Source organism: Orbicella faveolata, unplaced genomic scaffold (genome assembly GCF_042242905.1).
Source record: "Orbicella faveolata isolate gen_17 unplaced genomic scaffold, um_ofav_v1 contig_26, whole genome shotgun sequence".
Lineage (NCBI taxonomy): Eukaryota > Metazoa > Cnidaria > Anthozoa > Scleractinia > Merulinidae > Orbicella > Orbicella faveolata.
In genome coordinates this window covers 20,974,380-20,996,252 of record NW_028301554.1, presented here as the reverse complement: position 1 = coordinate 20,996,252, position 21,873 = coordinate 20,974,380, and the positions used below count along the sequence as shown (strand labels likewise).

At 40.3% G+C, this 21,873-nt stretch overlaps 3 protein-coding genes across 3 annotated transcripts; 1 reads left to right on the top strand and 2 right to left on the bottom strand.

The window, feature by feature from the left end:
* The first annotated feature begins 609 nt into the window (after nucleotides 1-609).
* LOC110069623 (coatomer subunit epsilon-like) lies at nucleotides 610-9,131 on the top strand. Its single transcript, XM_089295721.1, has 12 exons — nucleotides 610-750; nucleotides 867-929; nucleotides 1,792-1,892; nucleotides 2,355-2,451; nucleotides 2,937-2,986; nucleotides 3,330-3,383; nucleotides 3,486-3,507; nucleotides 3,753-3,812; nucleotides 7,673-7,828; nucleotides 8,285-8,353; nucleotides 8,555-8,629; nucleotides 8,987-9,131. Exons 1-12 carry the CDS (start codon nucleotides 652-654, stop codon nucleotides 9,038-9,040), a joined length of 900 nt encoding a protein of 299 aa, XP_089151847.1. The 5' UTR covers nucleotides 610-651; the 3' UTR covers nucleotides 9,041-9,131.
* Nucleotides 9,132-10,158: 1,027 nt separating this feature from the next.
* Nucleotides 10,159-12,265, bottom strand: LOC110069622 (cyclic GMP-AMP synthase-like receptor 1). The gene is made up of 3 exons (XM_089295720.1): nucleotides 12,206-12,265; nucleotides 11,572-11,671; nucleotides 10,159-11,247 (listed from the first exon to the last, which is right to left on the bottom strand). Exons 2-3 carry the CDS (start codon nucleotides 11,660-11,662, stop codon nucleotides 10,214-10,216), a joined length of 1,125 nt encoding a protein of 374 aa, XP_089151846.1. The 5' UTR covers nucleotides 11,663-11,671; nucleotides 12,206-12,265; the 3' UTR covers nucleotides 10,159-10,213.
* Nucleotides 12,266-13,227: 962 nt separating this feature from the next.
* Nucleotides 13,228-21,873, bottom strand: LOC110069566 (uncharacterized). The gene is made up of 2 exons (XM_089296272.1): nucleotides 21,140-21,873; nucleotides 13,228-18,632 (listed from the first exon to the last, which is right to left on the bottom strand). Exons 1-2 carry the CDS (start codon nucleotides 21,336-21,338, stop codon nucleotides 15,394-15,396), a joined length of 3,438 nt encoding a protein of 1,145 aa, XP_089152398.1. The 5' UTR covers nucleotides 21,339-21,873; the 3' UTR covers nucleotides 13,228-15,393.

Here is a 21,873-nt window from a genome sequence, read left to right as displayed (position 1 = left end):
TTCCACGCTCATATCATTCGTGGGCCCCCAGAGTCACCTGTTCTGTTCCCTTAGACGATGGGAACCTGGGACATGAGAAAGGTGGCACTGAAAATCCTTGACTAAGGGTGCGTTTCTTTAAGAAAATCCAAGATTGAATTCTTAAATCCGAAAACGGATTTTGCGTTTCTTTTCTACACAGATTAATTTCCTTACTTAACAGATCAATCCGGCAAGATCAGTCGGATCATGGTGCATCAAAGGAACCGTAGAATCCTTTCCCAGAGCGGATTCTTCGGTTCCTTTGACGCAACATGATCTGAGAGATCTTGGATTGATCTGTTAAGTGAAGAAACGCAAAATCCGTTTTCGGATTTAAGAATCCAATCTTCATCACTGGTTTTCGTCCCTAAAATATTCCTATTCGGGAGTTGACCGAAAATTTTACTTCTGGTTAAATTCCCTTCTTTTAAAAAAATATTTTAAGGTCTGTAGGTGCTGCGGTTGAACAGTTTAAGGACTTTTAGCCAGAGATTAATCCAAACTCAGAGGAAACCGGTAAAAACCATGGTCCAAGACTCCTTTGGCTCAAGTTGTCCCCAGGGCCCCTCAGGGCAATGATTGGTACACGGCTGACCTGGGCACGAGCAACATTTCGACAAGAAAAGCAACATGGCTACCAGTGGTGACGTGGATGAACTCTTCGAAATCAGGAATTCCTTCTACATCGGCAATTATCAGTTCTGTGTAAACGAAGCCCAGAAGTTACATGTAAGTTTTGCAACTTATGTTACATTTTCAATCTCTTCTAGTGAAAACTTCTTGAGGTAAGGTTGAAATATTATGCACTGTGACTTGTCTGAATTCAGCTGCATTGTCTCTTATAGCCTTCCTCTCGTGAATTGGCCATTGAAAAGGATGTTTACATGTACAGGGCTTATACAGCTCAGGTAAGTAACTTTCAATCTTGTTAAAGACATCTGATTGCCAAGGAAATGTCGTAAACAAGATTCTGGCTTGTTCGTGTACATGTACTGTATGGTTAGTGTAACGGGTTGTTCGATCGTGTTCGAATTAACTTTGTGGTGACCGACAATAAGCTTAAGCCTAGTGGAAAAGCGTTTATTACAATTCAGTGGGTGTTGAATACCAAGTGCAGAACTTTTCGCGCCGAGTTGTAGATACAGCAGTCATCAATAACTCGCTGATGATTGCATCTTGACTTCAGAAAGACTTAAGATTGATTCAAGGTATCATGTTGATCCTTCAACCTCTGGACATGTATATACTGTAGTCTTAGCACAACAGTGCTGAGGCTCTTTACCTTTGTTGGTTTAAGTGATATCACTTTCTTTTGTTTTTACTTTTAAAACCAATTTTTTTTATCAAAGTCTTTTTCACTTTCTTTTGTTTTACTTTTAAAACCAATTTTTTTCTATCAAAGCCTTTGGTCTACACCATGATAGTAATGGTCCAGTTACAGTCAACTCTCTAGTAAGCCTCGGGAACCCTAGGGAATTGGAAAAAGTATCCGTTAGTAGAGCTCTCCTCTTACGAGAATTATACCCATAAGCAGACATCAAGAAAAATATGGCAGATGTCCACTTACAGGAGAGTTACATGTACATTGATCAATAATTGATCAATGTAATATACATGTAGGGCAGTAAAACGCCCAAAGTTTGTACTTGGATTCTGCATTGAATTTTATGACCCCTTGAACATTTGAACATTTGAACATTTTAAGTTAGAATTTTTCACATCTCGGGTGGCGCGTTTTTTATTTACGTATTTATTTGTTATTTTACTTAGGGTAAGCACAGAGTTGTTTTGGATGAGGTGTCATCATCATCTCCTCCTGAAGTACAGCCTGTCAGAATGTTAGCCGATTATCACCAGAATCCTAGCAAGAGGTATGTAATGAGTAATGTCTCTCACTTGTTGTCTCTCAGTCACCTGGTGATGGCTGCTATACAGCTACAGTACCACTCAAAAGAAAGTTTCTGTCTGTAATAATAGCCTGCGTATGTGTAGCTGGCGGGATTTTGTGCACAAGATCCCTTGCACACCTGAGAGGGAATAAAATGGTGGCTCTGCCGCCAGAACTTACTTAATTGCGAATCCCACCAGCTATACAGGCTACTGTAATAATCAAGGCCTTCATGGGATGCACTGTACAGTGCAGATATATGCAGAAGATGATGATATAAGCAGATAATGATGATCCCCTATCACCTCTCATGTCAGGAGGCACTATATGGCTGTACTGTACTGTGCTCTGTATATTATAGATACAGTATGGTGAAAATAAAAAAAATAAATATTTTTTGTCCATAATGATATTTGTATTCCTTTCACAATGTGGCTCAATATAGGGATTCAATCTTGAAGTCCATAGAAAAGAAGTTAAACTCTAGTGATCTCAATGACTATGACTTGTTAATGGCTGCATCTATATACTTCAATGAACAGGTACAGATGTACATTGGAAACTTAATCTCAGTTTTGCTTTTTGATTTACAATAGTCATACAACTTTACTTTATATGTACAGTTTTTTTATGTGAAGTAAAATTTTTCCTATAATTAATTACTATACCGTTCAACTGATTCAAACATTGTACAACAGTAATATCAGGGCTTCCCACAGGGTATGGGAAAACAAATTGTATTGTGTGGGATTTTGGAGGCAAATTGAGTGGAAAAGATAATTCAATTGTGTGGTGAATTGTTCGGAATTGTCTAATCAGGGTTTCTGTCGACAAAAGAGGCTTCTTAAGGTAATTACCTACACACATCTGAATATACATGTGTGTGCAATAGTGCAAGTACACTGTATAAACAGCGATGTTAGAGTTTCCATGCTCAGTTTAATAAACTTGTGTAGCAGTGTGGATTTTAAACTTTTAAACCAGAATTTATGAATTCCAACCTGATGTTGTTTCTGTTTTGAAACAGAATTATGAATCTGCATTGCGATGTCTTCATCAATCAGAATCACTGGAGTGGTAAGCAATACACGAGTTTTTTGATGCTTTAAAATATTTCAGAATCAGTTGGTTAAAGTTGTATCTGTTAACATGTAGAGCAATGTGTCCACTGCAGACGTACATGTACTTACGTGTACCACCTCTATTGTCTGTAATTGTCAGCTGTTAGGTTGGGTTGTCAGTTGCACTGTACATGTACATGTAATATTCTACATTACCTTTGACTTCAAACCAAAAGAGGCCATCTATATTTCTACTCTACTACATGTACATGACTCGTGTTCTTCTACATATACATGTACAGTAGCACCTGTTTTCTTGTTCTAATTGCAGAACTTATGTTTTTTTTTTTCCATTCCAGCTCATCACTGTCAGTGCAAATTTACATTAGCATGGACAGAATAGACTTAGCCAAGTGAGTTGAATTTTTGATAAAAGAATGTGTTTTGAGATATGTTTAAAAATCCCTAAAATTGCTGGGCTAATCGTTGTCATGTTAATTATTTTGTTTTGGTAGGAAAGAACTAAAAAGAATGCAGGTATGTCTTCTTAGTTACATATTACTTGCATGACTGATTGGACATTGGTTCAACTCAAGTAAACTATTTGTAATGTAGTCATTGCAACCTTGGTACATGCTCATGCTCATGCAAATGTCTGTAATACCCTGAATACATAGTGATGCTATGACTTTTTGTGTTTGTGGAAACTTCAATTTCTTATTTGTTAATGTAGAATGCCTTCAGCCAGGTTAAATGTACAATGTAGTTTAACTCTTCTGTAGGACCAAGATGATGATGCCACTCTGACACAACTCTCCCTGGCATGGTTCAATCTTGCTGTGGTAAGTGGGAACATGCAATAAGCTGTACATTTTTTAGTGCAGAGTGCACTATTAGGATGGTTTAGGGGGCTGCTGTCCGCTAAGGTACTAAGCAATAAGGCACTAATGCAATAAAGCAATAACGCAATAATGCACTAACACCATAAAGCACTAAGGCACTAGTGCAATGAGGCACTAGTCCAATAAGGCGATAACGCAATAAGGTGTAAACTTTAATGTTTGTTTAATTAATTAATTTCAATTAATCAATTAGCCTTGTGGGAAGGGGAGGGCTGGGTGGGGTAGCTATAGGTGTCCGTGTGCATTACGCAAAACGTTTCATACTTACAATGTACGTTACTTTCTTTGATAACATGACAAAAATATATATATATGGTTTTGCAAATCTCATGCTATCCTTGTGGTGCTATTCTCTTAAGAACAAAAGCAATTTGCCCTAAACGCATGCGCAGATTAGTTAGCATCAAAGTTGACCATATGTTAAGTGAAAGATACATTTCATACAAGACTACCCACGAACGTTGAGTTCTTTTCCTTGTGGTAGAACATAACATGTAAGACGCATGCATTCTGGCATTGCTTGTGTGATAAAGTCCATTCTTGAGTTCAGATGCACGCATTTTTTATTTTTTGCGATGAGTGATACCACACTCTCATTTTGGCCAGGGATAGCAGCTATATTTCAGGTAACATCAGTTCTCCTTTTTTGTTGCAAAGAATGCTACTGTAGTTTCGTATCTTCTGGAATCTTCCATAGCTCGATTCAAGAAATGTTGTCCGTTGTGTGTTTGCCAGGGTTCAAATTAAGAATGGAAACATATTGCTTCTCCTTAGGAGCTTGAAACTTTGTTATTATTGTGGCAGACTCCGTGACACTTATTGAAAACCGCCAATGAATTTTATCAGTCAATGAGGTGACTCCCTCACCAATGTGGGATATAATGTTGGTCAAGTAAAGATCTCTTCCTTCTGTCAATACTTCTTGTTGAAACGCTCCTCAGTTCTATTAATCCATAGCATTGTGTATTAGTTTGACGTGTTTTATTGTTAACACCATAGCTAGCAACAGAATGAGAACGCAGTATTCTGTGACTCGACGTGACTATTTGATAATTGCATTAGCTCTTGTTTACTGGTGAAATGAAAATTTGCGTTTTGAATAAAACAAAATCATTCCTCTTCAACTTTTCAGCAGATAACTTTTATATTCCATTTATCTCTAGCAGCGAGTAAAAAAATAGACATCTTTCTTATATTTTCGTGGAAAAAAAAGTATCTTGTTGCATACATTGGCATGGAAAACAAAAGTATCAAATTACAAATGTTGCCGTGAAAAGTAAAATTTGCTAACTCAACATAAAGTACAGTGTACCATGATAAATTTAAAATCGTCTTGACAAACGGTAATTGTAAGTTATCTTTGGGCCTTGAAAGAAAACATAAACATGAAACATAGATACTGCTAAGACTACATGTATGTCTCATCAAGTTTTTGTCCGCCTAGTTGACTACCAAGGGAGAGAACAGCATGGGTTAGGACCTGTGTGACTACTGTTTCAGAGCCGTAAATTACACTCTGCAGTATCTGAGATTGTCTCTGTAGTTAAATTACCTTTAATACCATACTGTCATATCACCATACAACACTGTAGTTGGAACTGAGTGCTACAATGCAGCATTAAAAGTAACTGAGACACCTCCAGTGTACAAATGTATGAGGAAATGACACTTAACAATATTTCACTGCTACTTCTACTTATTCTTTTAATGCATTTAGTGTACCTCTGTTGTCATAAATCTCTGATACCCCTGCCCTTTGATGTAGTTTACTGTTGTGCTGCTGCTGAGGCCTGTGTCATTTTAGAGATAGAAAATCCAATATTGCTCTTGCAGACAGAGTAAAACATGTCCATGGTACTTGCAGGGGTTTCATTAAGGGCTGGGCATGGGGCAAATTGATGGGCTGTGAGGATGACTTTTCCCACCTGGTTTGAGCATCTAGCGGAGCAGTTTTTCTTATAAAGAAGTTTAGTTCAAATAGGTTTGCCAGCCTGTGAAAATCAGTGGCCGTCCTGCTGTCTTAGTAATGAAATCCTGTGAAACTTGAAAATAGAATTTGAAATAATTACATGTATCAGTGTCTGTGTCGACCTTTGTTGCCCATTGTACACTGTACATGTAGCTTTGGGGGGTCTTTCAACAACATTTTTGAGTTATTTGTTTGTAAAAAAAAATACCTCTTAGTCAGTGAGTCGGGTATGTTATGGACGGGTCAATGGAATTATGAGTGAGTGAGTGAGAGAGATGTATGTATGTCACAGCAATCAGATTGGATCTACTATAAACAGCCAATCAAATTTCTTGTCGTAAAGGTAAATGGCACGTGAGAAGATTTGATCCTGATAGAGTTCAGAACGGCCATATTTATTGTTCTGTAAAAGAGGAGGAAATATTCATATATTGGGTTTACTTCGACATTTTTTGTGGGCTAGGCTGAGGATTTTAGTTATGAACAAAATGAGCCTTGAGGTTTGAAACATTTCGTGAGTTAGTAGTATGGAAGTGGAACAAGATATTTTCATTTTTAGTTACTAAGGTAACTTAATACTTTTGTTTTTCACAAGGAATAAATTCAGTTAGAGGTCACCAATCGTCACTTCTAGTTCTTAGGACATTTGTTTTGGAGGGGACGAGATTATTTAGATTTGAATCAGTTCTAACATTTACAATATCAAGTGCAGGTAACGATTGTTTTGTTCTTGTTGCATGCAAATATAACGTGATATTTTTATTTTTTAGTTACAAAGGGTAATTTGACACTCTTGTTTTTCACAAGGGAGTAAATTCAATTAGAGCGGACGAATCGTCACCACTCTTTCCCATGAGATGTTTGCTATCTTTAGTTACAAATGGTAACTTAACACTTTTGTTTTTTAAATGGGAGTAGATTCAATTAGAGCTGACAAGTTATCAGCTATTGTTTCCAGGGTATTAAACAAAAAAGAAGCTTTCATTTCTGGACGGTTTTTACGTCTCTTCAGTAGCAGTTTAATAGTTTTATTTGATGACATTCATTTCAGTCCGATATTTTTAAAGGTAAAAATCATGAAAACTGCTCAAATGTTCTTTGAAGACTGCGTTGCACCAAGTTAAAGTGCAATTTAATTAAATCAGACTTTCAACATGTCAGAGAGGTTTTTTTTCTCTTTTTTTGTATTTTCGGTGAGGTAGTGTCGTGTTGTGTTGTGTAAAAAGGGTAAACTTACGAGTTGTATAAAATGGGAAAAGGTCTCTTATTTAACTTGAGTATTTTTGAGCAAAAATTCCTCTTGGGGCTTGGAAGGGCTATGTGATTGGTGAGTGAGGGAGTTATGCATGTGCGTGTGTCACACCAATCACAGTGTGGGTTGTATCAAAGAATAAATCAAATTGCCTGTTAGAAAATAAGATGGTATCTACATTAATCTGGAGACATGTCAGATTACTGTAGTTTGTTCAGTCAAGCATTTTATGGCTTACTATTTAACTGTCTCACCATGACCGATGTAACATTGCGTGTACATCATAAATTAACAAGTCATTACTGTAAACAGCACCATGAATGCTCCTATCTCCGACACTGTTAACTGTTGCACGCCTTGCCTGCCTATGTTTCTGCAATGCATTCATGTACAGATAGTGTTTGTGCATGAACGTTATGCTTTTTTGCAAAAATCTTTGTACAGCTGTAATGTCACTTTGAGTAGGGATTTTGTCTGTCATACGCAATAGTATTCTTGCAAGAAATTAGTGTAATGCAGTAATTGGGCGGTTAACATATGCTGTATTGGAATCAACTATAGATTTTCCTTTCATCATAGGGTGGAGAGAAATATCAGGATGCCTACTACATTTTCCAGGAGCTTTCTGACAAATACACTCCTACAGTCATGTTGCTCAATGGCCAAGCCATTGCGTACATGCACATGGGAAAGTTTGAAGATGCAGAGAGTTTGCTGCAAGATGCGCTGGACAAAGTAAGAAAAATTTTGCCTTACTTGTATTTATAGCCTAAGAACACAATTATCTCATTGTACACCTTCTTACATCTCTCATTAGAAAGATGTTTGTGATTCAAGCTAAGAACTTCCATTGATTTTTCAGCGAAGAGATTTTGGAAATGCACAAAAGAGCATGTCTCTGGTTGAGTTGTTGAAACTCAGTAGAACATAACCAATTGGTAGCTAACTATAATGCAGGGACTAGTGCTTTCTAGAATTTTTGGCTGGAATCTTAGATGTCATTCTTGCAGAAGATGGATATGAGTGACCAACAAGAGAAATGAGACATCATCAAGGCTACAGTACATGTAGCTTATGCAAAATTCATTGTATTTGGCAGTCGAATCCCATTAAACTTCTACTTGATAATGCAAGCTATTATTTGGAAAAGTGTAGAAAATTTCCTTTCTTTTGTTTTGTTTCCCTTTGTAGGACAGTAGTAATCCAGAGACTCTAATTAACATGGTAGTTTTGTCACAGCACTTGGGAAAAGCCCCCGAGGTAAGTAGGACATCTATGCGAACTTGTATTGATGGCATGCCTGCAACATTGCTCTTTTAACTTTTCAACCAATGCCGGTTTCCCCTCCGAGGGAATTCCGCTGAACTTCTATTTTCAATTTTATGCTAAATTAGCCTTAAATAATTTTTACAACAATGCTGGCATTAATAGTTTCTCACTTTATAATTGTACACCCTTCAGGTTACAACACGATACATCTCTCAGCTTAAAGACAGTCACCCCAATCACCCCTTTACCAAAGATTTTGTAGCAAAGGTAGGTCATTTGTTCAGCTTTGGCTGGCGGTCTGTTGTTAACACAACCACACACCTTAAGACCTTACGGGCTTAGCAATATTCCTAACAGTAATGGGAAAAGGTTGGCAAAAAATTTTACTTGTAATTGTACTATTTGTAAACTAATTCTAATTGTAGATGTATACATGTATTGGGGTATCTCATGGGAAAAGTAACTGAAAATAGTTAGACCACTTTATTTCAAACACTTGTGCCTCAGAACTAATGCTTGAGAGTTCTGAAAGGAAAATTCTGGTAACAAATTTCTGCCCGGAGATGCAAATTAAATATTGTTGGGATTAAACTGAGTCAATATTTATTATTTGTTTTTATTCAGGAAAAAGATTTCGATCAGCTTGCTGGTCAATATGCAGTCAGTGTACAGTCGTGAAGATTCTAGTGTGGGAAAGGAAGCTGCGGAAGGAGGCACATTTGTAAACCAATAGAATTAAAAGTCTGGAGCTTAAGCATCAGCTCTGTTATCTATGAACGTTATGTGATCTTTTTTAATCCAATCTTAGTTTGGTTGTTCTCAGGGCTAAAAATTCCTACGCATTGTGAGATCTTTAATTTGAACTTCTTAATGTAGAATTTGCAAGAAAGGTCATAAATGTTTCTTTTCTCCCCAAAGCAGCAAATATAAAATAGCATCTACAAATATTTCCATTATTAAAAACTCGTTTTGAGTGGTTAAAGATATTCCTGTGTGACTTGCTACATATTTCTCCAAAGCGCGCTATTTAACCGTTTTATAAACAACTAATTGAGGAACTGGCAGTACAGACGCGTCTATATTATGTTATTTTCTGTTTTTGTAAGTGCTCGCACGCGAGACGCGCGTGTGCTCGTGCACGCTCGTACGTGGGCATGCTGCTATTTCAGTCAGGGGTAAAGGCTTTAAGCGCTCTAAGGTTACCAGCTGAACAACCCTGTTTAACTGGAAAAGTATCAGTAGCATTGTTAGTGATGCGGGTACTTTAAATCCAAAGCCCCCGACAGGTTCCTTAGAAATCTCATTACGAAGCTACAAAGGTAACGTTAGTCTCTCGGTGGTGTACACTGTATTTCAGTACCGGGCCAGGGGCCCGTTTCTCGAAAGACCCGGAAACCTTTTCGGGCCCGTAAAGCCATAGCAAAATCTTGAACCTTACGATTACAGAGCTGTTTTATTCACATATTCTTAATGTGAAGAAAAGTTCCCTTCATACAGGAAGTTTCAGGCGTATGCACTTCTCCAGATGGGCTAAAAATGGCTTTACGGACCCGAAAAGTTTCCGGGACTTTCGAGAAACGGACCCCAGAGCCTTTTCGGTGTTTTATTCGGAAGCAGATTGCTGTGTCAGTTTTAGCACAAAAATAGCGTACAACCAGTCACCTATAACTATCTATCTAGAACTAGCATTAACATAGGTACTTGACAATACGTATTTCAATCTCCGATGTTGAAGCAAATGAGGGAAATCGCTCAGATGTAACAATCTAGAAAAGTACTACCACAAGCAAAAAGCCTTCAGATTGTTCTCTGTGGTTTTATTTTGTCTCCTAAACATAACAGTTGAAATCTCTATTGTAGCAAAGCTTGTGGATTGCCCCGAAGGGTCTTCAAGAAGTCGTTCACACTTACTATAGCCCCTGGCAACTCTGCCTGCTTCCCTTCGAACAGGTTTTGTGTTGGCATAAAGAAGCTGTAGAGAATCCCAGTTCGTAGGCGCTTCAAAAGCCTGTCTATCAACTCTTTGAAGCGTGGTACGAGCATTCCTTGTGCCCAGTCTTTAGAATGCCTCTTTTCGTCATTCATATGGAGCAGGATGGTCTTTAGGTGGTACGAGGCCAGTGGATGCCATCTTCCCACAGATTTCCCCTTGAAGTACTTGGCCAGTTGGAGGACCTTTTTCCGACAACCGCCGTCGCTGTCGATATTCTCCATGATGGCCTTCTCGACTTGAGCAAAGGAAATTTGCCAAAATGCGGAGTTCTCGTCCTTGACTTTCGGTACAAGCTGTGCTTTGGCGCTCTTGACACCTGCAGGGTGTGGTCGTGCTCCCGGAGGCCAGTGCGGCAGATCGATCCCGATCGCCAAGTCAATGCTTATGTAGAGGAACTCTGGATCGCCGGAAACGAATTCAAACGTGACTGCGGGCCCTCCTTCCCAAGGTCTCTTCACGAACCTGCCCTTCATCCCCAGCTGGAGCATCGCCTCCTCCACCAAATTGCGCAGATGACCTCTGACCTTGCTAGCGTCGACGCGTTTGGTGCCTGGTACCTTGAATTTGTCCAGACAGGTTGCGATGTTTTGAACCGCGTAACCAAACCCGACGGGTGTGGTTGCATCGACCAAGACGGAAATTTTACCCTTCCAGTTGTCGTTCACCAATCCGTAATCGAACTCGTCTGGTTTGCCGATCTTCAGGCCTTCGTAGCTGGAACCCTTGAACTCGACTCTAAAAGTGTAGCAAGGATCGTTAAAGGCCACTTTCGCCAAGATCTTAGCCAGCTCGTCATACAACTTTACCTTCACGCTGACCTTCTTTTGGACGTTCACTTGTATGTTACTGTACGCATTGTTAAGGAATGTTTTGAATGCCTCATCATCGTTTCCTATTGAAATTGCCAGAAGAGAAAATTAACTTAATTAATATCGTTTCAGTACTTTTTTTTTTTTCTTCACTGCTGAAAACACCGAAGTTCTATGAACGTATAGAAATGATTTGCTTTCAAGGCTAAGACCGTTTACTACACTGCACAATAGAAGACCTTGCAATCGTTGAGCTTTCTTCCCCTTACTTCTCCTCACCTTTCTGAGTGACATTCCAAGGCCACAAAAAAAAATCGGTTGATATTTCGTGGTAAAATCAGGTTTTCAATCAACAAGTATTTCCCATCCTGGAGGCCCCTAAAAACGAGGTTTGGTATACTACTTACCTTGAAAAACTACTTCGCTGGCACTCGCATAGATCCAGGCCCCAGTAAGTAACACAAGGGCCGTAAAGGCCTTGGAACTGGACGCTGTCATTTCGAACCTCTAGAACAAAAGGTGAAGCATTGCTATAAGCGCTTTATTGTCGTTGCTTACGTGCCCTCCACCTGCCCAAATGCCTCTGGCTAAATCCAAACGAATAATAAACCATTTTCTGTCCGTTTCTAACCGTTTCCTGCTGCAAAACCTTTCTTGTGAAAGTGAGTTTCATTTGCATGAACATGAACATTCGTATGGAAATGTTGTAGGTGGTTTTCAGTACTTGTTTTGAGCCCTAGAGAAGTGAAACCAGAGTCATCAAATTTTCCCAAAATTCAAAAGACTCCAACGTATCAAAAGCCGACCAATAAAGATATATTTTGCAAAATATTTCCTAGATTGAGAGTGTGACTTCGTAAAATGGTCAACATTGTCGACAGTTTACAAGAAGTGTCTTCATTTGTTTTCCTTTGTTCTCCAAGGGCTAAACAATTGAAAATTATATTACCTTGAAAGTACAAATGTAACAATTGAGCCACTCGCTTGTTTTGTTTACGTACAGAAGCTGTTAAAGAAATACGTCAGGTAACAACTGCTTACCGTTTCGCTGACGGGGGGTGAAAAAAACGCCTTGCTAGTAATTGTAATCGGTGTGAATATATTGTGGAATTCACCCCGGATCTTTGACAAAGATAGAACCCGTTTTATTCCGCGCATTTCAGACACGTGTGTGACCTGCCGAACAGCACAGGGGGCTGCATTGTTCATATCAAATTACCGTCATTTAACCAATGTTGTTGCTTCGCTTATCTTTCACATTTCAGGTCTTTTATTGTTTAATAGGCTAACATGCACTGTCGGCAATCTCGAGCTCAACCCAACCGCTGCCCGAGCCAGGAAGACTCTGGGCCACTGACGATCATTGGTCAAATAATTACTCTTTTTTATTAGTGAACCTGAACCAACCCTCTAGATATTTTCGTTCGTTTTATAACTCCGTCAAAGTTCCTCTGAGCCCGATTACGGGCGGCGATTCTTTTTCCTTATACTTCTGCGGCAAAAAAGGTTTTTTCCCTTCTTCTTCTCTTACACAGAGTCCTCAATCCTCCTGACCAATGGTCGGGGGGTTCCGATTGGAAGTATATTGCATTAGCGAAAGTCGGGGGAAAGTCGATAATCTCGTTAAACTTGCGCAATAAGGAACGAAGACTCGAGGAACGAGATTGGCTCGACGTGCCTTGCCTAGTTCCTGTACGACTTTCTCCTAGGCCTTCACGGTCAATTGATTTCGGTGACGTATCCGAGACGAACGGCCCAGACCTCGCCTCGGATTAAGTGACCCGAAAACGATTGACCGAGGCGAAACATCGAGGCCTAGCTAAGAACTAGGCAGCGACTAAGGAAAAGGCCTTGCAAGAGCATACACCATGGATTACTCGTGTAATCCTTTAAAAAGCATTTTGAGGCGTTTGACAACAAAAATATGGCCTTCCTTACGGACTATACTATTCTAGTATATTCTAGTACAGGGCTCGTGCAGGGCATGGGTAAAAGAAAATGACAATAAAGATGTTATGCACAAAAGTTTGAGATTGTAGTGCACGTTGTGAGTAACACAAATGTAAAACAAGGTCAAGCGTTTAATTAAGCCCACAAATCTTATAATGATAGAGCGGAACCTCTGTACGATCTGATACGGACCCACTCTTCACTCTTCTCTCTCCACTCTCCATTCTTCACTCTTTACTCTTCACTCTTCACTCTTCTCTCTCCACTCTCCACTCTCCACTCTCCACTCTCCACTCTCCACTCTCCACTCTCCACTCTCCACTCTCCACTCTCCACTCTCCACTCTCCACTCTCCACTCTCCACTCTCCACTCTCCACTCTCCACTCTTCACTCTTCACTCTTCACTCTTCACTCTCCACTCTCCACTCTCCACTCTTCACTCTTCACTCTCCACTCTTTACTCTTCACTCTTCACTCTCCACTCTCCACTCTTCACTCTTCACTCTCCACTCTCCACTCTTCACTCTTCTCTCTCCACTCTCCACTCTCAACTCTCCACTCTCCACTCTCCACTCTCCACTCTCCACTCTCCACTCTCCACTCTTCACTCTTCACTCTCCACTCTCCACTCTTCACTCTTCACTCTTCACTCTTCACTCTTCACTCTCCACTCTCCACTCTCCACTCTCCACTCTCCACTCTCCACGCTCCAACCTCCACTCTCCACTCTCCACTCTCCACTCTCCACTCTCCACTCTCCACTCCCACTCTTCAATCTTCACTCTTCACTCTTCACTCTTCACTCTTCACTCTTCACTCTTCACTCTTCCTTCTTCACTCTTTTTGCAAATCAAACAATTTCAAAGCAAGTGATATTGAACCTCATCACAAATTCAAGTGTGATACTCCACTCCTCTCGACTTAGGTCCCGTCTACACTACGCAGGAGAAATTTAAAAACGCAGTTTTTTTCTACGGTTAGGCCTACAGTCCACACTAATCCGTCACGGAAACGAAGCTTTTCGAAAATGCTCTTCAAATCAGAGAAATGTGAAAACGCTAGCTTTCCGCGGCTTTAGAGTGGACGAAAAACGATTTGAAAACGGGGCTTTTCGAAAACGATGACATCGCGATCATGATGTGATTTCCTTGCCAGAGGTTTCCTCAAACACAAATCCGAAATGACCGATAATTGTTGCATTTTTAAATTTCTCCGGCGTAGTGTACACGGAAAACACTTGATGCGTCTTCGGAATGAACGGCACCGTTTTCAAATTTTTCCGGCGTAGTGTGGACGGGAAGTCATATCAGTATTCTTACAGACAAGGTGAAAAACAGGTCAACCGGCATTTACTTAAAACTGTAATTAAAACATGTGCAGTTGTCGCTTCATTTATGAAGCGAAATATCTATTATATCTTGCACCATGATGTTTGCTGAAATCTTTAAGAAAGACCAGAGCTAAATATTTTAAAACGTAGGCGACCCGGTTTTCTTTTTATTTGCCCCTTTTTTGGTGAATTTAGGCAATTAAAATTGTCCTTAGAGCGTTTCTCAATTGAGTGTCGTAAAACCGAAACCAAAATAATATATAACTCTAGTCAATAACAAAGGACGCAAACAATCCAATGAACCAATCAAAACCCGAAGTAATTTCATGCGGCTGATGCGAAGTACGAGAAAGCATATGCCCGCGAGTCACGCTCGTCACGTTGTTCTACTTCTGGTGGGACGACAAAGTGGCGCGAGTTTCCCAAGCCAGTCATGTAGTATGGTAACGCAGACAAGCAAACGCGAATCACTTTCGACACTCAAATGAAAACCGCTCGATTTACTCTGGTGCCTGAGGAGCTTTTTATCGCCACGTCTTCTGCTTAAGTCGAAGAAACTGGCAAAGAAAACCCCTGTACGCGGTCGGGGAACTTGGTAAGCGTTAACTAACATACTTCCTCACGGATTCCTATTACTTTACAAGCATTTTTTTGTTTGTTTGACAGCATCAATTACGATTCTTAATTGGTTTCCCTTCATCTACGATAGGACGATGGTGAACTTTTGGGTTCATGTAAATATATTCAGAGTCTGAAGTTATAAACATGCACCTTTTGAAGCTATAACCAGCATCAATGAGTATGTACAAAACCTTAAGTTATACTTTAAACCTTGTTCCATGCATGTCGAATAACGTTCACATAGGCATTAAGCTCTAACTTTACAATTATTTTCCGTTATCTTGAGTTTAAACTCAAATAAGAGAAAGCGTTTTTTAGGCTAACGCTTCAGGCAGTGTCATCCATAGACACGTTACTCGGGTGCTCGTTAACAGGCAGCAAGCAGCGTCTATCGTCATCGTTATTGCTTTCATCTTCTCTTGCACTCGCATCGCATTCACTATTTTCAGTTCGAACCGAATCGCCATTGTCGCGACTGTTACCAGTGACAACAAGAAGATACAAAATAGCACCTACTAGAACGACCAGAACACATGAATTGACACACATCACAACCCAGACGAATGCAACTGTGTAGGAGCTGTCCAAAGCCGAAAACCTCACCAGCATAAATGACATGGACAATACGAACAACACTAAGGGCTCGAAAACATTCTCTTGGGCCCATCGGTTAATGGGCCGTTTGTTATAGGGCTCTAAACATAGGTAAAGAATGGCTGAGACCATAAGTATCAGCCAAACCACAAACGTTTGCAAAGAAGAGGAAGAAGAAATCATAGATAACGCTATGGCGAGTAGCAAGCGTCGAATAAGCATGAAAATCTCGAAGTACTGGTACTTTGGTTTGTAGGGTAAATAGACAGGACCAAGCCAAGCATCAAGTTTCTGGCGATCTTCAGGACTCATGATGTCTCTCTTTCGAAAGAAAACAACCATCAGATAAACGAGAAGCAAGGGAAACCCAATAAGATAAAACACAAGAGAGACGAAACTGAGGGCTGATAGTGTTTTATAAGTGTGAGAGGTGCATTCAATCCAGGGAAAGTTTGGCATGTAAAGAACATTACGGTCATCGTGGCATGGGCGTAGAATGGAGAGAGTTTGCTTGACAATAGGAAAGTAACTAAAGTTAAGGCAAAAGAAGGCACTTTGACGACATTTGAAATGAATGTTTTCCTTGCGTCGCTGGTGTGGGCGGAACCTGTCGTAAGTCATCAAAATGATGAAATACAAACCTATCATTGCCATGCAGGCAACTGGAAGAAGAAGCAGAAAAGCAAACTTACCAACGGGAGTGAAAAAGGAAGGTAAGTCGCAGGAAAGCGAAGGAAAATAAAGGTTCCAGTAACTACTTAAGTACGTCTGAGCCACTACGACTTTTTTGGGCCAAACATTGACACTGGATATCATGAAATCCATGGTTTGGATATAAAACACTGTGATGCTGATGAGAGATTGGGCGGCTTTTCCTCTACTGGTCATACACAGCACAAAGATCACCAGATTTAATTTGAAAACCCAGGCTGGCAGTAATTCCAACAACATTAATGTTAACATTAAAATAAAATGAGTTGCCGTAACTGCAAACCATTTGATTGGTTTCAGCTCGAAGTAAAAATATGACCAAAGTAAAGCAAGGAATGACACAGCAAAGGAAGGAATAAACAGATAGTAGTAAATTAGGTTGCCCTTTGCACATTTAAAGCACAGTCCACCAAGTTTATAAAATCCGTCTTGACAACGAGAGCAAAACCTGTCTGTATTACCTTGATGACAGATGCAGGATTGATTGCATGTTGTGATCAGTGACGATACTGAAGGTCTGTAGTGGGACGAGTTTGTGTGTTTTGGTGTGGTTTCGAGGCGACATGTGCAGGAATCTGATGGATTACATGCCGCTGACACGGGACACTTGGCCAGATGGGTGGCACTGTTAGGAGTGGGTGAAGGCCAGTAGCCACTTCGCAATGTCATGATGTTCGGGTGGAGATCATTTGATTCAGTGAAGCCAAACTGAGGGCACTTCCCACCATCCATGCATTTCTTGCACAGTCCGCTATCTCCGTAGAAACCTGTATCGCAGACGCAATGTTTGTAGTCGTAAAATGTTGGATCCAGTCGAATGCGGCCATTGCTTATTGTGAGCCGTCCTTCAGGACAAGTAAAGTTATCTGCTTGAGGTGGTCTGAACATTCTTGAAAAGTCAGGACGAAAGACGAGCGACGATGCTCTAGTTGCTTCTCGCATAGAAGGATTTCCAGAAATATCCAAATATTGTAGGGCGATGAGATTTTGGATCCCTACTGGAAAGCTTCCCGACAGGCTATTCGAGGAGATGTCAAAATAAGTCAGGATGGATTTGTCGGTAAAAATATCCGGTATCTTTCCATAAAACTTGTTTTTATGTAAATCGCAGGTATTCATTCCAAAGTAAAACAAGTTTGCGGGCAAAGGACTTTCTATGTCACAATTGCTCAAGTTTAAAACTAATGGACCTCCTTGATGGTTGACAAATCTGGAGAAGATTTCCATAAAGCTTGTCAATTCAATGTTCAAATTTCTATTTCCTGCCAGCGAAACGTGCCATTTAACTCCTGCGCTGACATTTTTTGACCACGGCTTCCCCTTGTTAATTGAAGAAAACTTGTTTTGCGACAAATCGATCATTTCAATATTTGGAAAAAGAAGCAACTGACCAGGGATATCTCCTGTCAGTTGATTGTTTGCCACATTTAGCTCCGTAAGGTTGTTAATTTCCGGAATTATTTGGGGAAATTGGCCCGAAATGTTGTTTCCAGGAAGAACGAGACTTCGTAATTTTGCTGGCAGCATTGAAGGCATTTTGCCAATTAATTTGACCCCAGACACTAACAAATAACTCAACGAAGAAATCGAGAATAAGTCACTTAGATGGCCATGCATCATATCAGGTGTGTTTCGGAGGTCCAGATAGTAGAGCTTTTTTAATCTAGAAATGCTTCTTGGAATTTGTCCGGTTAGGTTATTTCCTCCAAGACACAGTAATCGTAGCTCTGTCATGTTTCCTATGTCGTCTGGCAAACGACCAGTGAACCCCTCACCGTGCATGGTGCAGCCCAGGAAGTTCTGTAGATTTCCCAGCCTGACGATATCTTGAGGAATATCTCCTGAAATAGAGGCTGCGTTGAGTTCGACGGTGAGTAGTTTGCTCATATTTCCAAACAAAAAGTCACCAATGCGTCCCCTCAGTCTTGGATTGCCAGGAGTGCACAATGCCATCAAGTTCCGGAGCTTCCACAAATTTGAAGGAAGAGAACCGTCCAAGTTGTTGTAAGCCAATACGATAGTTTTAACGTATGTGTTGTCGTGGCACGTGATACCATACCAGGCACAGTGAGCTGTTGAACTATTCCACGCGGTATTGTTGTACCACTGCTGGCCGTTTGTTGCTGTGTAAATGTCGAGGAGAACTTCCCTTTCTTGGTCGGGTGTAAACGTCTTATCGTAGGTGACAATGGGAAACTCGCCATCCTTATAAACGCGTTTCAAACAATCGTAGCCCTCGTTGGCAACGAAGATTTGCCAATCTGAAAGGAGATAATTTTGTATTACTCAATGCTGATGTCTAACTAGTCTAAACTGTTTACGGAGATTTGAAAGACTTCGCGTAGGGGCACCTGGCATTTTGTATCAATTGGTGTTAGGAAAACACGTACGTTTCTGCTATCCATATGGATGGACGAAATTTGGTTCATAGATTTATTAAAGGACCTACGTCACGGTTTGTGCATCTTTAAAAAAGTAGGCTAAATTTTTCAAGTTCGTAATCTTCTGGATCCTTAACCATCCTTGTTCCTTCATGGTTTATTATTAGCTCTTCGATGTTTTTCTATCTTAGTAAAAATACTATTTTCAAGTTTCTTTCAATTTAAAGTTGATTTTCAGTACGTGGCCAAAATGATTCAAAAAGCTTTGACTGAGCTCCTTTAAGTAACAATTCCTTATACACATGGCAATCATGAAATCATGCACTGGAATAGACCATTTTACAGTTGTCTGCTCAGTGACCTGGCCTTTGTATGGCAGCGAGGCTAGAATTGACCTTGTTTTGATACAGACCTCACTGCTTTTGCTGTGTAAAACAAGTTGTTCGGATGCTAACTAGGTGCATTTACATGACAAAAGCAGTGAGGTCTGTATCAAAACAAGGTCAACTCTTGCTTCGTTGCCATACAAAGGCCAGGTCACTGAGCAGACAACTGTAAAATGGTCTATTAACCAGACGGCGATCTTTTTTCTGTTCATTCAATTCCAGAGGTCATGAACCATATAGTATGATGTAATGTGCACGTGTAGTCCAAGAATATCATTGAGCTATTAGTTTCCTTTGATAAAAATTTCTTTTGCATTTTCTCCTTCGATCGAGCAAGCAGTATCGAAACCATATTCTTTCCAAGTTTACATTGTTATTCCTTGGCAGTCTGACTTTAATGCTAGTTACGCCTTCTTCCATAAAAACTAAGTTGTTTACAAGCTCAGATCAGAAATTAATTCAAAAACGTGATAAAAGGTGCGTTTTGAAATATGCTGAATTAAAGGAACTATGGAACTTTGCATAAATAGCGCCTAAATTTGAATAAAAATACTGTCTTGACATCCTAAGCCTCGCATTCATGTGAAAAATCCTTTGTCTTGAAACATAAGTACGAGGCTAAGGATGTACAAAGTATTGTTATTCAAATTCATACGCCCTTTCTGAAAGTGTTTATTTGTGCGTGCAGCGACAATACATATTTGTACAAAAATGAACAAAGTTTACGAGCACGTCCGCTTACGGAAATGAATAAATACATCGTTTGTATGGGAGTTCAAACCGGCCTTTTTGAAGTAGAGATGTCCGCTTACCAGAGTGCCCTGTAAGAGAGCTTCCACTCTATTTGTACAGTGACAATGTTTGTACGAATGTATACAAAGTTTTTTTTTTTTTTTATCGGCGAAATGGATTGCTTGACTTGTCAAGATAAGAACAACCGAAAAAACATCCAAAATAGAAAGGCAGACAATTCCATGAAAGTTAGCGTAAATAAAGGTTATAAGAACCAACTATGAGATCATTTTGGTTAAGCAAGTCAAATTACGTTTGATCCGAATTTGAGGTCACTAAAGTCGGATGGCCGTTGTTTTCTGTGTCGCTACTTTGAGATTTGCTATCAACAATGAAATTTTATCGCTGCGGGCATTCGTTTCTTTCGGAACTTTGCTGTGAAGGACCTCGTGAAGCTCCTAATAGGAGGAACGTTAACTGAGTTCGAGAACCTCACACGCCGTGATCTTGATCATAAACGAACACGGAAAATTGGGTTGTGTCCTGGTGTACCAGTACACAGAGGGAGTAACCATTGTACTCCTTTCTTTACGAACCTTTGTTTCGCTGTTGAACATTGTTGGGTCTTTTGTATTGGTTCTTGTGAACGGGTACACGAGGACAGAACCGAAAATTGCATATTTTAAAACGAAGACTACAGACAGCAGACCTGGGGGAAAATTCAGACTGAAGGTAAAATGCAGACTGTATGGTCGTTTTGCTTCCAATGTCAAGAGCTTAAACCGTAAACAGACTAACCTAGGCGTTATTCACGCTAATCGGAGTGCAGTCTGCGCTCCCGGTTAGCCTGAATATTAATCGGGTTAGCCCGGACGGTCTTCGTTTTACATTGACCGCTTCAAGAACAGCACAACGTTGGGACATCTCAGAGCTAAAATCGACTGATTAGTGTTCGTCCGGTCGCCTGAGACGACCCAAAAGGTCACCTGGCAACCATTTTTTTCAGTGAAATTAAGAGCTTTGCATTGTTGCCACACGAGAAAACAACGGAGAGCCCAGCTAAATTAGTAATCACAAACAACATCCAACTTCCGTAATGGTTCGGTTGGTGATGATGTCCGTAATGGTTCGGTTGGTGATGATGTCCGATAGCATAAAGTTGATTTGATAATCAACTCGCGGTTTGAATACCCGCAAATTTTACTCAAGCAACGTTAAGTTTTTGAACCTCCGAGGCGAAATGAACATTTCCCATATCATTTCACTCACCGTAGGTATCTCGGGGTCCCAATGATAACTCTCCGGAGGAAAGCTGAACACGCACACTCAGAAGAATCAGTGTCTGAAGGAGCCCCATCCCAAGCAGATAGAAAAGGGGAACACTCGTCATAGCAACTCTATAAACTGAGTCACGAACTTTGAATTTTGTTAACGTGACATGTAAACGCAAATTTTGATGTATCCGCATAATGGGTTTTTATCTATTCGTAATGGTTGACTACTGGCGAATGAAAGTGTCTCGCAATTCAGCATATTATTAGACGAAGACGGAAATGTGGACCGGAAGTCCATAAGGGTGGGGAGTATTCCCTTATATGGGCTATATAGGTATATAGTCAGGGTCGCTCTTCTACCCGCTCCAGGTGGGCGGGTAGAAGAGAGGTTGATGTAGATATGTGCGGCCCCAAAGGGTATGGTTTTTCAGCCGTTTTGGTCATAAATAGGGTATGGCTTTTGCACCCTAGACTTGAATTAAGTATGTCTTTTAGGAGGAAGCTAATTGTAGTTTTTCATCATTATCGATGAGACCATCAACAAAAGCCCTTCGTCAATTGTGCCAGCCGCAACGGTCATAAATCTCATTTTTGGTCAAGGTATCGAATTTTTGGCCAGGTCATAAATCGGGTAGGAAAAATCGCAGATTTTGGACATAAATTGGGTAATCATGGTTTTTGGAAGAGGGCCGCACACCCCCACCCACTTTTTTCTGGGAGTACCACCCC

Excerpts from the sequence above, each read along its gene's own strand:
- LOC110069622 (XM_089295720.1), bottom strand. The coding sequence starts at position 11,662 with ATGACAGCGTCCAGTTCCAAGGCCTTTACGGCCCTTGTGTTACTTACT. Across the intron at positions 11,248-11,571 it reads CAGCGAAGTAGTTTTTCAAG|GAAACGATGATGAGGCATTC; the intron begins GTAAGTAGTATA and ends CAATTTCAATAG.
- LOC110069623 (XM_089295721.1), top strand. The coding sequence starts at position 652 with ATGGCTACCAGTGGTGACGTGGATGAACTCTTCGAAATCAGGAATTCC. Across the intron at positions 751-866 it reads ACGAAGCCCAGAAGTTACAT|CCTTCCTCTCGTGAATTGGC; the intron begins GTAAGTTTTGCA and ends TGTCTCTTATAG. Across the intron at positions 2,987-3,329 it reads CAATCAGAATCACTGGAGTG|CTCATCACTGTCAGTGCAAA; the intron begins GTAAGCAATACA and ends TTTCCATTCCAG.
- LOC110069566 (XM_089296272.1), bottom strand. The coding sequence starts at position 21,338 with ATGCGGATACATCAAAATTTGCGTTTACATGTCACGTTAACAAAATTC. Across the intron at positions 18,633-21,139 it reads GGGACCCCGAGATACCTACG|ATTGGCAAATCTTCGTTGCC; the intron begins GTGAGTGAAATG and ends ATCTCCTTTCAG.